This window comes from Fundulus heteroclitus, chromosome 9 (assembly GCF_011125445.2).
Source record: "Fundulus heteroclitus isolate FHET01 chromosome 9, MU-UCD_Fhet_4.1, whole genome shotgun sequence".
NCBI classification, from domain to species: domain Eukaryota; kingdom Metazoa; phylum Chordata; class Actinopteri; order Cyprinodontiformes; family Fundulidae; genus Fundulus; species Fundulus heteroclitus.
In genome coordinates, this window is record NC_046369.1 from 22,474,900 (window position 1) to 22,491,758 (window position 16,859).

A 16,859-nucleotide genomic window follows, 5' to 3' on the forward strand; every position below is an offset into this window, starting at 1 on the left:
TGACAAATAAAGTTGTTGTTTTTTTTACTTCAGTTATGTGCCTTGTATGACCCATGGTTTGTCCTTCCAGATACCGAATTTTATACCTCAAGACCACCAGAACAACCACCACCTAGCTAGCCTGTTCTTTTATATATATATATATATATATATATATATATATATATATATATATATATATATATATATATATATATATATATATATATATATATATATATATATATATATATTATTTTTTGCGGGGGATCTTTTATCTGTTGCATAGATAAAAAAAAAAACTAATCTACTTATTTAACTAGGTATATGACCTTTTGATTGTGGTATGGTATGTTTAAGTACTTTATAAAGTGTGTGTGTGTATATATATATTATATATATTTCCAACTCCATATAGAATATCTAAATAAATATATAAACAATAAAGAGATAATAAACATATGCATTAAATTGGCTAAAACAGTGACACTGATTTTACAGTAACATTATTTCCCACCTCTGGTAGGTATGTGTCAGCAAATAATGGAGTACAATATTGCCACTATTAGCACACTAACTTGTGCTAGAGTTGATGGACTTCCAACACATTCACGAGTGCTGTGATTAAATTTTTACCTTCAGTTTTCATTGTTGATTAAAAAAATAAAATAATAATAGTACCCGTAATCTTTATGAGTGGTTTTGAAGTGTGTACAATTCCTTTGCAGAATCTAAGATGACATCCAAAGTCATGACCTTAAACGTGAGTTTGGACCACCAAAACTCAGATCTGTTTACATTTTTTGCGGCAACTTGTGAGATTTCTTTATTTGTTGAAATATTGTATTTTTTTGTACATACAAAGGTCAGATTGTAGTTGTAGCAAATGTCCATCTCTCCAAGTGTCATTATAATGTTCATGAAAATACTTGATTTTTAATATGACTGCAAATTATTATCTGACAATCGTCATCAAGAATAATAAAAAGAGGTTAAGTGTGTTTTGTTAAGTAGATATAAACACTGGCAAACTGAAAGGGGGAACTGATATATTGTAAATAAAATGTTGTAGGCTATATGCGTTCTTCTTTTTTTTTTTTTTTGTTTTTTTGACAATGCTTTGTTTAAATTCAACAATAGTAAGTAGGCTGTCTAAAATCGGTCGCTCGTTTCTAAAAATTCTCCAGATGGTCTTTTATTTTGAAGGCAAAGCGTGTTTCCCTGAGCGGAAGTACCTGCTGAGCTCCGTCTCTCCTCTTCTCGCGTTCTCTTCTCGCGGTAACGCCAAGATCGGTTAGTATGCAGCTAGCTCGTTAGCAGACTCCATCGTTTCCAGGTTTCGTGTCAGCCTGAGAACGTTAGAGCCGGAGGGACACAGACAGCGAATCGCCAGCGGAACGCTTTTAACACCCGGGCAGCACGGAGAGGTGGGACGATGCCGTACAACTTCCAGGCCGGAGACCTGGTCTTCGCTAAAATGAAGGGATACCCCCACTGGCCAGCTAGGGTAAGCAAGCAGCCCGAGGAGGAGGAGGAGGAGGAGGAGGAGGGGGTGGGTTGGTTGCTCTGCATGGGACGCTGTGGAAGCTTCTCTGTGTATCTTTGCAGTATCTAAAATACATAAACAGTTATATAACTTAACCCGTGTGAGCTAGCAGTCGCTTTGTCATAAAGCCCCGCAGCCAGCGATGCAGCGGTGACATTTGCATAGGATGTTGGTTTGATCTGCAAGGGGAGCAGAAAGAAAAAAAAAAAAAACATACAAGCGACGCTAACGTTAATTTGGAAATGACGTTTGAGATAACTCTGCCTTGATTCTTGGATCACAAATCCCCCTCCCGGTGGCGTCAAAAAGGCGAACACCTGGGCTCTTCTTCAGCAGAACTTGTCAGTGATGGTGTTTCAGACATGGCAGAGTGATGTTTGAGTTGTTGCTGGGATATTGTGCTTGGTTACAGATTGAAGATGTGGCTGACGGAGCTGTGAAACCACCCCCTAATAAAATCCCCATCTTCTTCTTTGGGACTCATGAAACGTGAGTGCAGTGTTCAGCAGAGATGTTTATTCATTTTTGTTAATGATGTGGCTCCAGTTTTAATTATTCTCCATATTTTTTATTTTACTTCCTGCATTTAAAAAAACAACAAACAAACAAACAAAAATATTGAAGATCAAACCTTTTCTGTCAAATTTCAGTTTTGCTTTTCAAATCCATTTTGTCTATTTATTTATTTTTAGCCCAAAGGACCACAACACCGAAACGAGGGGGAAATATTTCGCATGTTTATTGATTGAGCTGGTGATGCATTTGAATCCAAAAGAAAATTACAGCTCTTAATCCGTTGAAAGTTATGTAATTCATTCAAAAAGTGTATCAAATACACACTCTTATTTGAGTTTGTAGATCAAAACTGGAGTCCCTTCATAATTTTGATTTATTTAATGAATCAGGTTTTCAGTTTCTGATCTTAAGGCTTTGAATTCCTCCATTCAAATCATTCCTTGACTGATTGGTGCATCTCTATAATTTCCAGTTGTCTGGCTAAATTTGCCATGTTTATGTGATGGCTCAAGTAGCGCTGTAAGGATTATGGATGATCCCTATTTGATGAATTGAATTACATTTTAATAAATCCTGACTCTTGTGCTGTATGGCCATATTGGCTGTGTAATGGGAGTATTAATGGTGAAGCCAAAGAAAATGCCTTGAGACAGTATTTGGCAGGACAGAACGAGCAGTACACAAATCCACCAGCAGGGGGCAGAACATCCCGTTTCCAAGTCTCACTATAATAAACTTTCCTTCTCATCCAAATGCAAACATCCTGTCGGCCTGAACCACTAGCCTGTTTTTCAGTACCCTAATTTAATTTAAAACTTTCTTGTTTTCTTGGCCACAGCGCATTCCTTGCAGCAAAAGACCTTTTCCCATATGAAAAGTACAGCGAGCGCTTTGGAAAGCCCAACAAAAGGAAGGGCTTCAACGAAGGTTTATGGGAGATCCAGAACAACCCGCATGCCTCCTACAGTGCCCCGCCTGCAGTAAGTACGCCAGATATTCAAAATCTTGCCACTTCCAGAAGTGAGAAGGAACTCTCACATATATGTCTTCCTGATTGGAAGTGTGGAGCAAAGGATCTGGGCTCACTTTTGATGAAATGTTGTTCACATTTAAGCTGATAGGCGCTCAGGGGTTTAGAGTTTCCTATTTATCTCTAGAAGTCTCTTCACTTCTCTTTCTGGTTTATTTTACAGCTTGAGGCAAGCTTTTAGGAAAGTGCAGATAAATACTCAATAGGTACTTCATATATTTGACCACATTTCTGTACAAAAAAACACCACAGTGTGTAATATGATCTAGTAAATTTCAATAGCTACGTTTACATCGACAAAAGTAATCGGAATAAAAGGCCCAATGGAATAAAAATGTGTCATATAAACTAGCCAATCGGTATATTATGATTGGATTTAGCGCAATCAGAATGAAATTGTAATCTGAATGAGATTACAATTACAACAGAGAAATTTGTCAGCCTCAAGTTAATCAAAGACTGAGATACTTCTGTGTTATTTTTTTTTTTTAGGGGAACTTGGTAACTGCATATTTCAGAGTGGTTTTATTCTGAATAAAGCCAGGTGCATATACAGGCGCATTATGATCGATTAATTGATTGTGTGCCCATATAAACGGTTCAATTCAATTATTTATTACGAATGCATTTTAATCTGATAGTGAAATTTTGTGCGTGTAAATTTAGCTAGTGAGAACCGAGATACACCAGATCTACACACTGTTGCCAATATAACATATTGATAATTAGGTTTAAAAGGATTTTAAACTGTGGGACCTGTAGGATGAAAAACTTTGGGATATCCCGAAACTGGTGAGCATCCCGTACCGAATGCTGACTCTCCACATGAGAGTTGCAAGTTTTAAATATTCTGTAACGTTACGCTGGATCATTTTTGTGCCAATATGTTAGTGAATGCATTTTCTGGTATATTTCTGCAGCAGGCTAGCTCATCTGACAGTGAGGGAAACGAACCAGCAGCAGGAAGCGATGAGGAGGAGGACGACGAAGACGCTCCGGTTCCTCAGAAAGCCGACTCCGGCAGCGAGGACGAGTCCGATTCAGGGAGTGACGACAGAGGGAGGGGGGGTGGGGTAAAGCGAAAGCCGCAGCCTCCCAAGGTAAACAAAGTATTTGGATATTTATAGATGAATTTTTTTTTTCAATGTTGTTGAGCTTAACAGAAAGTGGGTGTGGTTAAAAAGTCAGGCACCATAAGTGCATTATTATTTTTTTTATGTTTATAGAAAAATGTCCACAAGAGGAAGCAAAAAGAAAAAAAGTTTGGATAGTCAAATAAGAAATAACTCTTCCCTATTATTATTATTTTTTCTCAAGCGGCCACCCCCTCCAAAGAAACCTCGAGGGTCCTCCAGTGACCAAGACGAAGAGGAGAGCGGCTCCCCCTCTGAGTCAGAACCAACGGCTTCAGAGTCTGATTCTGGCAAAAACAGCGACAAGGTCACCTGCGCACACGCATGTGTCGTGGTATGACTGCTGACTGCGGAGACAAAGAGACACAGCCTCTGAATCTGGCTTTTATTTGTCTTCCAACAGGATTTTACTCCAGAGAAGAAACCTGGTGGACGAGGAGGAAAGAAAGCAGCGGGCAGAGGGAAGAAGAAGGTGAAACAGGAAACCTGTTTTAAACGTTGACGGTTTATTTTGCGCTCCACATCATATAAACTTCCTATTTGCTCTTCATCCTTTTCTCTCTGGGACTCTTCAGAAAGGTTCCTCTGAGTCGGATTCAGATTCTGCATCGGGGTCAGAGAAGAAGGCAGCAGACAGCGACTCCGAGGACGAGAAGCCGCGGCCGGCTCTGTCTGGCTCCGAGTCCCAGTCCGGCTCCAAGTCTGAGTCAGAGTCGGACCCCCCTCCCCGCAAGGGCCCCCAGCCTCGCAAGAAAGGTGCTACTTCTGAATCCCCAGTTCATCCAAAAGTACTTAAGAAAAAGGCCTTTTCTGACCTGCTATGGTCGTGTTTTTCTTGATTCCTAGAGAAAGCAGCTCCAAAGCCTCGAGCGAGAAAACCCAAACCGGCCCCGGCTAAACGGGCTCCGACGTCCTCCTCCAGCAGCGACAGGTCCGACTTCCCTACATTTAATCTGTTTAGCCGTCATTAAACTGATGATTGCTTTGAACGTGAATGTCAGACTTGGCGCCTGAACGACTTCCCACCCTGTGAACAGCGACAGTGAACCCGACCGCATCAGCGAGTGGAAGAAACGCGACGAGGAGCGCCGCCGAGAGCTGGAGGAGCGGCGGAAAAAAGAGGAGGCCGAGGAGCTCCGCCGGCTACGGGAGAGAGAGAAAGAGGAGGACGAGAAAAAGAAAAAGGACAAGGACAAGGGCAAAAAAGGGGACAACAGTGACAGCAGCAGCAGCTCGGATGAAGGTATAGACGATCATCCACTGAAGAAGTCCAAGAAACCCCCGCCGCCCCCCATCCCCGCTCCCTCAGACTCTGATTCTCCATCCCAGCTGGAGGTAGGTTTCAAATGGGAACTCCTATGAATTTTATTCATTTTTTTATTTTTAAATGGTGGCATATTTAAGATGTTTTGTTTTTTTTTCTTGTCAAAAAGGTGAAAAAGCCACCAAAGAAGGCAGACAAACAGAAGGCAAGAATAAAGAAGGAGAAGGAAAGAAAAGATAGGAAAGAGAAGGAGCTGAAAGAGAAGAAAGCCAGACGTGCCGAGGAGAAGTCCAGAGCGAGGTGAGCGAACGGAGCGCAGAATGCGGATGTCATTAGAAGAACCTGATTAAATATTAAAGGACACTGATCATGGCGTTCCTTCTGACTTAGGTCTAAGCCCGATAAACCCAAACGCAGATCGGAGAGGCCGCCAGAGAAGAAAGTGGAAAAGAAAAAAGGTCAGAAGCGCTCCGTTTCATCTGCACTGCAGCTGGTGTTCAGTCATTAAAACATCTGTTAAATATATTCATACCCCTGGACCGCTTTTTACTTTGCCATGTTGCAACGACGAACGTCCGGCCCGTTTCCTCTGATACCTCTAAATGCATTCCAGTGCCAATGATCGCCCTTAAAGCTCACCTAATTATTAAATAGTGTGTGTGTGTAGTTTAATCTCAGTAAAATGTAGCTGACCTGTGAAGATCTCAGGTTTATTTTAGGGAACAAACTGCATCATGAAGACCAAGGAACACAGGACCCTGGGCAGGGAGGAAGTTATGGAGCTTCCCAAGCTTTGACGATCTCACAGATTTCCGTTCGATCCATCGTCTGAAAATGTGGCGAGTAAGAGATCACCATCCACCTAGACTCACAGGCCTACTCGGAGTAGCAGCCAAGAGGCCCATGAAGGAGCTACGAAGGTCCACAGCTATGGTGGAAGAATTTGTTAACAAGACGACTATTAGTTGTGCGTTACAAAAATCTGGCCTTTTATGGAGGATTGGCAGCAAGAAAGCCAGAAACCATGCAAGGATCACTCCAAACATGAGAAAAGGCGCTCTTGTCAGATGAGTGTCGGGTCCGTCTAGGACTGGATCAGACTGAGAATCTTTAAAATTGCCTTTACCAGTCACTCTCCATCTCGTCTGATTGATCTTGAGCTATTTTGCAATGAAGAATGCGGCAAAAATAAATAAATAAATCTGTCTGTTGATGTGAAAACATCAAAAATACCTGCAGCTGCGATTGATGCAAAAGGGGGTTCTGCAGAGTATTGACTCAATGCTGAGGGCTGAATAGAATAATGTCATAATTTTCAGATCAAAAAACTTAAATCATGTCTGATTCTTCATTCTCTTCCAACTATGTACTATTTTGTTATGTACTATGTTGTTATGGATAAACATTCCCCTATGAAGGGGAATGTTTATCCATGACAAGAAATAAATGGACAAAAAGTGAGAAGTCCAGGGGGGTTGGCTGCTTCTATAAAGAATCAATTAAATTGCCAGGTCCCTCTTGGAAAATTGATTTTTAATCCCAGTGAGACTTTACCTGGTTTAATAGTTTTTAATTACCCGTTTTAATTCAAACGGGTAAAGAGATAATTGTGCTTTTTTTTTTTTTTTTTTTTTTTTATCATCAATTTCTAGAGCCGTCACCAGAGGAAAGGCTACAGAAACTCCATACAGATATAAAATTTGCACTTAAAGTGGACAACCCAGTAAGTAAACATAATGTAGTTTCCTTTTTATATCCTTCTGTTGCCATGAAATATTAATCGTTGGGTGTTTTTTTTGTTGTACTTTAGGACATTGACCGGTGTCTGAAAGCACTTGAAGAGCTTGAATCCGTACCCGTCACCAGCCAGATTCTCCATAAAAACGCTGAAGTTATTGCTACACTAAAAAAGGTGCTTTTCTCTGGGATTATGTCTGTGCATTTAGAAGGGGGGAAAACATTATAGCCTTTCACAAATATGCAGCTCAAACCAGGTGTTTACATACACCGTTATTGAAATATAGTCTTTATTTACTCTGCGTCTGAGTTTAAAATCAGACAGCACCTGTTTAAGGTCTGTTATGATCACTCGACTTATTTCTGAGTGCTAAGTGCCAGAATAACAAGAAAGGTTTGTTTCATTTTTTTTTTTCTTTAACTCATAACATTTTAGTTCACTTGATTGACTCCTGTGGATGCATTTTATGACAAAAGCTCAAATATTCGGCTTCAATCAGAATCAGGGAGGTAACAGGTTCTGTGTCCTCAGAGATGAATGTGTTTGGGTGTGAATTATCTGAGTTAAGATAAGAGGAAAAGCAAACGACCTTATGATGCTGGCTGAAACCAGTCCTGTAGCAACATGGGCTACAGGGCCACTCAGAGGGGAAGAAGCCATTACTCCAAAACTGGAGTAATGGGGAATTACACCTCAACGTTTGTGGATGTGTCCTATGGTCTGATTACAGTGAATTTGAACTTTTGGTCATAATGCTCATTGTTACATCTGAAGGAAAAAGGACAGCTTGCAAGCTGAGACCACCATCCCAACCGTGAAGTATGGGATGGCAGGAAAAGAACATTATTTGGAAAAAAATTCAGCAACAACTCAACTTAAACAGTCCGGAAGTTGGAGTTTTGGTATCAGCTGCTCTTTGAAATGGACGCTAACTACATTGTGACATGAGCTGCAGGGTAGTTCAAGGACAACAAAGTCACTGATTTTTAGTTTCCGCCACAAAATCCAGATCTCGTAGGATATCAGTGGACAAAATTAAATGGTATTTAGGATAAGGGAGCCAACAAACAAACAAGCAGCAGTTGAGTCAGGAGGAATGGGCCAAAATACCAGCAATGTGTTACAAGAAGCTTGCTCATACATGTTGCTCGAGTCAAGCTGTTTAAAGTCAAGCCTACAAACGAGAACATTTATAAAGTTCAGAATTCAAAGAAAGGTTAAAAAAGCTCAAATTCTGTTTGTTTTTTCTGACGTTTTGCAAACAAACAGTTTTGTTAATCCTAACCAACCTTAAAACGGCTAAAGTTTAGTTGAACAGTGAGGTTCTGTGTCTTTTCATACGGCGCTTGGAAATATCTGCTTTTAACAGGATATGCAACGTTTTTATATCTGTTCCATTGTCGTATTTTTTATTTACTTTTTTACACTTTGTAAAGCTAGGTTTAGATCGTTTTATATCTCCTTGTGTAACTTGACTGTCCCTACTGTAGTAATCTTTTTCTCTCTCACGATCTTTATGGAATCTAAACCTGTCAGATTCGGCGATATAAAGCCAGCGCCGCAGTCATGGAGAAGGCCAGCGACGTGTACAACAAGCTAAAACTTCGCTTCGTGGGAAAACCGGAGCTGGCAGCTAAACCCAAAACGGAGAACAAAGAAACGGAGAATAACGAAAAGCAGGCGGAAAATGCAGGTAAGACGAAACGCTTCCAGCTTGAGTTTACCTCCTACTGCGCGCATTTAAAAATGCTTAATCGGCCTCTTTTGCAGAATCCGCACCAGTGAACGGGGAATCGGAGGAGAAAAAAGATGACCCGGAGGAAGACGAAAACCCCAAGTCGCCGCCGAAAGAGGAGAATAACGATGGCCCGGGTTCAAGTCCTAACAGGTCAACGTCTGCACCTTCCAGCGGTGCCATGTTTGGAGCATTGTTTCAATATAAAAAAAATAAATGGCTGACCTTTAAGTATAGTTCCTGCATCTGCTGTAATGTTTTTTTCTCCCTAGGCCCGGCTCAGACAGCCCAGCTCAACAACAGACACCCACATATGAGGAAGCAGACGGCTCCGTCTCAGCAGAGCCGGAACCGGCCGCCGTAGAAACCTAAAAGACTCTCTACAACGCCCCCCCCCCCCGGCAGCGGACCAAGTGCTAAAAGACGGTGGCCTCTGGTTGATGATCAGACACTGCTACTGGCCCGGCAGCATCGCCGCACACACCCAGCATTTCCTACAGCACCTGTTACACACACACACACACACACACACCTACAAATGTTGATGCTTTGGATTGTTTGTGGTACACTGATATTAAGTCAGAAAGCCATTCTGTCTGTTTGGTCCATCGTCTCTCACTGCTAAATGAAATGTTTCTTTTAAATGTTTAAGGAATTTTCTTCTCATTTGGTTCAACTTAAACTGCCTGCCTCATTTGTCTCCCACATGAACTCGTTCAACCGCCCCACATGTAGTAAAAGAAATCACTTTTTTTTTTTTTTTTTTTGTAGCTCTTGTACCCAGGATGCAGTGGTGCAAAGCTCATTTTAAAGAGAGGCCAGGAAGACTGGGAGAGGAATTCATCTGTTTCGAAAGGATTTTTTGTGCAAACCTTTACCTGTGTCTGCTTAATTTTATAAAGCCTGCCAAACATCACTAAGGCCTCTTGTCTGTGTGTGGGTGTGTGTGTGTGTGTGTGGCATTGCCAGAGTGGTACAGTACTGTCTGTGAGTCTTTTTATGTTATGTATTTAAGCATCTGGTCTGAAAATAGTTACTACGGTCTGAAATGTAAAGAGCGACTAAAAAGCTGTTTTCTAACTGAGGTCCACCTCCTTTTTATTGCCTTTTTTTCCCATAGGATCACGGTTTTGTCTTTAAAAATAATTGCTGGGCAGTTAAGCACCATGCAATCTCCGTTTTAGTGTCTGCTTTCAGTCAATCATGATTATTTGGGGCAAAAACAACAAAAAAAAAAACTGAAAACTGCTCTCGGAACTATGGAGATCTCTTGTAGCTGCAGCCTATTTCAGCATTTTCTATGTGCATACATGTGTTTTTAGTGTTATGTAAATTGTCAAAGCGTTTCTATGACGTAGTTGAGTTGAATAAAAATCTCAGCATGGATTTGTTCACTTGTTCTCTATTGATACAGTATAATAAATGACACGGGTTAATGGTGCAAAAGAAACAGCGGCCGAGAATCTATTATTTTAGATAAAATTCTGAAAACGTATTTAATTTGGGAAATGTGGGATATATTTCATTTTAATTAAAATATGTGTTGAAGGAAAGCCTCTGGTTTAAAAAAATATATATAAAATACATAGTATAAAAATGTCTGTTTTTAGGCCTTCCAAATGTATTATTTGAAAATATATATTGCAATGATTTTCTAAAGTTTTTTTTTTTTTTTAATCTTTCAGTTTTATGGTTGTTTTCTAATAAAACTATTTCTATGAAGGGGAAAAAAAATCTTTTAGAGCAGGTAAAATATATAAAAATATGTATAGCTGCACAGTTGGGGTTCATTTTATTACAGTTCATCTACTAAATATGTCAAAAACAAAAATACATATTCGCTGAAATTATCATTTTTATTTAGTGAAAATATACAAGACTGCACCAAAAAAAATACACGTTTTGTTGGGCATAAAACCATTAATTTTAATATCCTAGGATGTTATTTCATTTATTTTCTGTGTGGGTTTATTTCTTTTATATATATATATATATATATATATATATATATATATATATATATATATATATATATATATATATATTAACTAGGATACTTTTCAATTCTATTGTCAATTTGATAGTTATTTTCTATGAAAATACAGGAATAAATACTTTTAACTTGTAATTTGTATTTAAAGCACATTTAGTTAAAGGTGATTTTCTCGTGTGTCGACATTTCTATGACTGTGAGGGTTAGCGCTGCTACAGAGCAGACCAGTGTCGTTAACTGGGGGCTCTGGGCCTTTAAGGCCACCGATTCCCTCTGGAGAATCTTCAACGCTCCAGTCAGCTGACTTCAGACGCCATTTTGTCAGCCATTTCCTACGCTGATCCATTGCCAGCGTCTGTCTGCACAGCTCGGGACGCACCGTCCGGCCTCAGCAGCAGCAGCAGCAGTAGCTCTCCCCTACCCACCCGGGCTCGGTAGACTGTAGCGGACCGCCAACTCCACTGGTACCCGGGTGGATGACAGACTAGCCCCGTTGTCGGTCTGCACCCAGAGAAGGACCCTCTCCGCGAGGCGCCTGGCCCCGCGGGACAGAGACGGAGAGCAAGCGGCACGAGTCGCAGGCAGACATGGCTTTGAAGATTGTTAAAGGGAGCATCGATCGGATGTTCGATAAAAACCTCCAGGATTTAGTACGTGGCATTAGGAACCACAAGGAAGATGAGGTAAAGCGAGCACACCCTGCTATCTGGAACACCCAAAAAGGCACCATTCATAGTGTTTTTTTTTTTATATTTATATATATATATATATATATAATTCAACTCGGTTTAACGTCACCGTTATACCGCGACTAGCTAACGAACGTTAACGGTTAACGGTTAACAGTAGGTCAGTTAACGTTAGCCCAGACGTTAGAGGCAACGGTTAGCAGGTAACCAGTTAGATCCAGCCGCTTAGACAGCGGAGCTTTAGCCTTGCTTCATGACATTCTTCTATTATTATTATTATTATTATTATTATTATTATTATTATTATTTACACAGTCAGACCTGCACAGTAGTTTTCCGAACCGCGTCGGGTTCGAAACGAGGGCTGACACTGACAGCTGGCTAACAGTTAAGAGGAAGAAGATGGCAATGAATCACAGTGTTTTACCAGGAAATGAGTGCTCAGGATAGGACAGGCGACATCAAAACACAACGAAGGATTACTGGAGTGGCCTGCAGCTCACCGGCCTCCCGCTGGTTCAAACTGCAACGCATGTGTATTAAAAGAACGTACACAAAACACTTTTTGGTTTTTGGGGGTGTTTAAAACAGGGAAAAAGGCAACTCGCCATCTTGTGCCTAGCTGGAGTCTTAGGTTGACCAGTCCGCATCTTGAGACTATTATATTTGTGTTCACGTGTTTAGTTTTCAATCTCTGTTAGCCCAGGGGAAAAAAATAATAATAATAAACTCACTGAGTTCAACAATCTCTTCTACAAGTGTGCCACAGACTGCATTACAGTTTATAAACAGGACAAATCCCAACAATAAAGCAAAACAAATCCCACTAGGCAGAAGCCCTTTAAAATGTTTCAGGAGGCCTCGTCCTTCATTTTCAGATTTTGCTTTTGCAAACTGAGGAGGTGGACCTGTGTGGCTTCCATTGAAGCGATCTTTAGCGCGGCCCGCCGCAGGCTGACCCGGTGTTGGATGAAATCATCCGCAGCTCTATGAGCAAAGGAAGTGATGCTTGTAGCCTGGTTGAGAATGATGCGAACACGCTCAGTCGGGTGGGGACGCGGTGTAACTGCTGCCTTTCTGTCACAGCCGGTCCTGTGGTTGAACTAAGCCGGTGCTGGTGCTCGGTTTTCTTTTCAAACCTTGGCCGTCTCACAGCCTACGTCTGGAAGGCGGTCCCTTTTTTTTATGCAGCGACTAAAACCAGCAGATTCAATCAAAGGTTGCACATATCAGGCGCAAAACTCTCGGATCAGTTGTGTTTTTGGAGCCTACAGAGGCTTGATCTCTTGACTGGATCACGGCCTGGCGCCCGGCCCTCGCTGGTAACCTAACCCGGGTCGCCCGGATAAGTTGCTCGTTGCCCAGTCGACGGTGGACGGTTTGCTAAAATATTAATACTGTGCCTGTGTGTGTGTGTACTTGGCCCACATTCCTGTTTGCTCTTCACGTGTGGACGGCGTCTTCTGCCCGGTTCATTCATTCGCTCCCCCCCTTCGAGGCTTTTGAACAGAGAGCAAGTTGACGTCGACCAGCAGCTCCTAAAGGGAGCCATTTAAAGCCTTTTTGTCGGTTTCTTGGGGTAAAACGAAAGGAAACGGGACACTTTTGCACGTGACAACAGTTTTAGAGAATCCAGGCCCTCCAGATAGATGGGAGCCACTATCATGACTATGTTGGCCTTGCCTCGGTTGTTTCAGGTGTTCTGATTGGTCCAGAGCGTTGTCCACAGAGGTTGTCTGCGCTGATGGTTTGTCCGGCTGAACGCTGCGTCTCATGGATCGACAGCAGAACTCTTCCCCCAGCACCCCACCCCGTCCCTCCTCCTCCTCCTCCTCCTCCTGTCGCTGTGCTGTCTCATGACTGCACACACATGACCAGCACACGCTAACACAGCTGTATGTGTTTGTTTTGTGAGATTGCCCCTCTCAACAATGGCCGACCGGTTGCTTGCATGGAAGGTTAAACTCTGTTGGGGGAAATACTTTCCCGCGGTAGCCCGGATGAGTCGCTGCAGTTATTAACTCAGCCCATTTGTTTTTGGGATGATCTTTTCAAGCTTCCAATTATTTCCAGTTGTTTCTGAATGAATCGGAGTTTTGGCGAAAAAGTAATTATTTCAGGAGTCCAGTTTAGAGATAGAAACTCGTTTATAGCATTTATAAAGAATCAAGTTAGGTTATTGTGGCTTACAGCTAACAACGACCCATAATTTAGTTTCATAAACCAATATTTTAAGAGTTTGAATGAAGGATTTGCATAAATATCAGTATAGATATGACTGCCGACAAAAGTCACAAAGGTCATTCCTTAAAAATAAAAAAGGGAAAAAAAGTCAGTTTTTCTGTGCAACGTTCGAGTATATTAAAGGAAAGTTAAGTGGAAGGAAAATGTCTAGTGGAAACTGTTGAAGAAGTTTCCAGAATGACATCTACCTGAACGTATTACTGATTTGTAGCACAGTGAAAGTCGCATGAAAAACGAAAGGTAATAAAGTTTGTTTTTTTTCATCCGCCACTTCCAAGTTATAGGACGCAGCAACGCTCCACCTCTTCATATGGGAGGTGCACATCTCTGCTTTAGAAACTCTTCTTTTAAAAGCAATTGTCAGAGGCCTTAATTGTCAATTTTTCCTTTAGGTCTTCCTAGTTTATTAGACTTTTTAATGCCCTTTTTTTTTGTTCAGGCTACATTTACTCATATGGTTCATTTTCCTATATCTGTGTGTTAATGGAGCTGTTTGGAAACGTGCAATGAAAATGATGTATTTGACTTCATCAGCGATTCTAGGTTTCCACTTTTTAATTGCATATCTAAAACAATAAACTCAATGGCATTCGGATTTATTGACAAAAGTTGAAAGCAAATAAGGAGACACAGATTAAACAATTTCTGTTTTATTCATAGTGTCCTCTAACGCCTCGTCTGCTTTATGTTTAGCCATGTTTTCATTGAAGTATTTCAGTACAACTGTATATGATTACAGTTTGGTTCATGCCTCAGCTGCCTCCCTATAAGACAACAATAGGAGTGTTAATATGTGTAATCTTGGATGGAGAGCAACAGAAAAGGGCATGGCTTGTGTGAAAGTCTTCATTTAGCTCCCTTTCTGTCGACTGGACAGCGACCACAGCCCAACCAGGGTTGCTACCGCTGGTTTCTGGTGCTCGGTAGAAATGTGCCACTCCGGATATTGCTCTACCTAATCTGATCTGGTGTCTGCTTTTGTCTGTTCTCTTTTCCCCGGCTCCTTTCTCTGTCCTCAGGCCAAATACATCTCCACGTGCATCGACGAGATCAAACAGGAGCTCAAGCAGGACAACATTGCTGTCAAGGCCAACGCCGTGTGCAAGCTCACCTACGTAAGACCGACCCCCCCCCCCCCCCCCCCTCCCTCCACACCCATCCGCCTGCCACGTCTGCTCTGCGCATACACACTCATGCACCCATAGACCACACTCTGTGGCTCCTTTCCCTCCATGCTTCTTCTGCTAGAAGACCATGTCCTTCTGTTTAACAATTAAGCATTTATGTGCATTTCACTGTAAAGATGTGTACAAGGATCATCTGGAAGAGAGGCACAGAAAACGGTTTTCTGTTTGTCTTGTTGAATAAAGTATGATATATTTTGTTATTTTTTGCAGACTGGTGACAACAGGGATTATAATCCTGTCAGCTATGTTTACGTGGACATAAGTAATCGTAATAAAGGGCCGATCAGAATAAAAATGTGTTGTGCAATATTGTGAGACGAGTTATTCGTGGCGATCTCTAATGTAAACGGTTGTTCTGATCGTTCGATTGGTGCGAAGTGCCCTGACTGCACAGGAGTGACATATTTCCCCCCCATCAGTGGCTAAACTCTAAATTGTTGAAGCAAAACTGGTCTGATGGTGATAAAACATTTTATTAGAAACCTTAAAAGTTCAAACTTGTGGTCTGTTGGTCCAAAGTCTGTTCTTAGAACCTGCGCTGGTCCTTTCTGGGCGCTCAAAATATGCAGAACGAAAACACTTCAGCACAGATGGAAGTACAAGTTCTTCTGTTTATTTGTTTTTTTTTTCCCCCCTTTTTTTTTCCAGGGAAATTTAACAACTCTGCTCATGTCACAGTTCTGTTCTGAATGAGGCATGTTGCATGTAAATGGACGTTTTGATCGGATTAATTGAATTTGTGCCCATATACACGATGTATTAACTTTTTTTTTTCTTTTTTTCCCTTTTCAATCCAAACACAATTCAAGTAATTCAGCGGTTGTAAACATAGCTGTAGTCAGTTGTGAATATAAATGGGTTGGTAATTGTTGGGAGCAGGGATAAAAACCGACGCACCATAACAAGCAAAACCAAATTGATCTGAATTGTTTCTGGTAAAACTTCATCAGGAGAACTGTGTAGATGGAACATTGTAGCCATGAAGGGGCGCTGCCTGCATATGTTGTAGCTGGAGAACTCTCCACTACTAGCAGCACTACTACTAATCAAATCTAAGCCGCTCTTTTATTTATACTTTGCAAGCGCACCAAGGCTTTGACGGCTCCATTTATTTGGCCACCTTTGCTCACTTGTAGAGTTTTTGCCGCTCAGATTAGTTTCTGTATTTGTCCCAGATTGTTTAGAGCCTTCCTCCTGCGTTTATGCCCAGCGTGTCCGTCTCCTCTGTGTTACAGCTTCAGATGCTGGGCTACGATGTCAGCTGGGCTGCGTTCAACATTGTTGAAGTCATGAGTTCCTCTAAGTTCACATACAAGGTATGACGACGGTTTAATTATTACTGAGCCTCATCTCGCAACAGAGAACTGAAAGCTGCACCATGAATTCTGCTGTTCAGGTACATTTCTGTGAAGTGGCAGCGAGGCTTGAATCTTTTTTTTGCTTTCCTTCTCGCAGAGGATCGGTTACTTGGCAGCCTCGCAGTGCTTTCACGAGAGCACAGATGTCATCATGCTGACAACCAATCAGATCCGAAAGGTCAGCAATTCACTTATGTTCTGTACCCTGATGTTCTTTTTTTGTTTTTTTTCTTCTTCTTGAGCTGACTTTCTTCTCCTTTTTATCAACTACGTTTCTGTTTTGACCCCACAGGATCTCAGTAGTCCCAACCAGTATGACACAGGTGTTGCCCTAACAGGCCTGTCTTGTTTCGTCACCCCTGATCTGGCTCGTGATCTGGCTAACGACATCATGACCCTGGTGAGTCAGATGGCAAATGTCAAGATTACCTACATGGTTCATCCTTT

The 16,859-nt window shown here is 41.5% G+C and overlaps 2 protein-coding genes across 6 annotated transcripts in view; both read left to right on the plus strand.

Annotated features, from left to right (window-relative positions):
- Positions 1-1,235: 1,235 nt before the first annotated feature.
- On the plus strand, positions 1,236-10,327 carry hdgfl2 (HDGF like 2). The gene is made up of 16 exons (XM_012877907.3): positions 1,236-1,486; positions 1,938-2,014; positions 2,880-3,021; positions 3,992-4,171; positions 4,389-4,511; positions 4,608-4,676; positions 4,780-4,960; positions 5,051-5,135; positions 5,242-5,539; positions 5,638-5,768; positions 5,859-5,926; positions 7,121-7,191; positions 7,279-7,380; positions 8,743-8,899; positions 8,977-9,094; positions 9,214-10,327. Exons 1-16 carry the CDS (start codon positions 1,415-1,417, stop codon positions 9,311-9,313), a joined length of 1,974 nt encoding a protein of 657 aa, XP_012733361.2. The 5' UTR covers positions 1,236-1,414; the 3' UTR covers positions 9,314-10,327.
- A 908-nt stretch (positions 10,328-11,235) lies between these two features.
- The window catches only part of ap3d1 (adaptor related protein complex 3 subunit delta 1), a 32,376-nt gene continuing 26,752 nt past the window's right edge, over positions 11,236-16,859 (plus strand). For 3 of the 5 annotated variants that reach the window (XM_021324195.2, XM_021324196.2, XM_012877828.3), the window contains exons 1-5: positions 11,237-11,617; positions 14,887-14,982; positions 16,290-16,370; positions 16,510-16,590; positions 16,705-16,812. In XM_021324195.2, the coding sequence (XP_021179870.2) occupies positions 11,522-11,617; positions 14,887-14,982; positions 16,290-16,370; positions 16,510-16,590; positions 16,705-16,812 (462 nt within the window). In that variant the 5' untranslated portion in view covers positions 11,237-11,521. Of the gene's footprint in view, positions 11,618-14,886; positions 14,983-16,289; positions 16,371-16,509; positions 16,591-16,704; positions 16,813-16,859 lie in introns of all 5 variants that reach the window. The other 2 variants (XM_021324194.2, XM_012877829.3) reach the window with 2 other exon arrangements.

What these genes read in the sequence shown, in the direction of transcription:
- hdgfl2 (XM_012877907.3), top strand. Translation starts at nt 1,415, where the DNA reads ATGCCGTACAACTTCCAGGCCGGAGACCTGGTCTTCGCTAAAATGAAG. An exon ending in GAAAGTGGAAAAGAAAAAAG is followed by an intron (nt 5,927 to 7,120) that starts GTCAGAAGCGCT and finishes ATCAATTTCTAG; the next exon opens with AGCCGTCACCAGAGGAAAGG. An exon ending in AAAGCAGGCGGAAAATGCAG is followed by an intron (nt 8,900 to 8,976) that starts GTAAGACGAAAC and finishes CCTCTTTTGCAG; the next exon opens with AATCCGCACCAGTGAACGGG.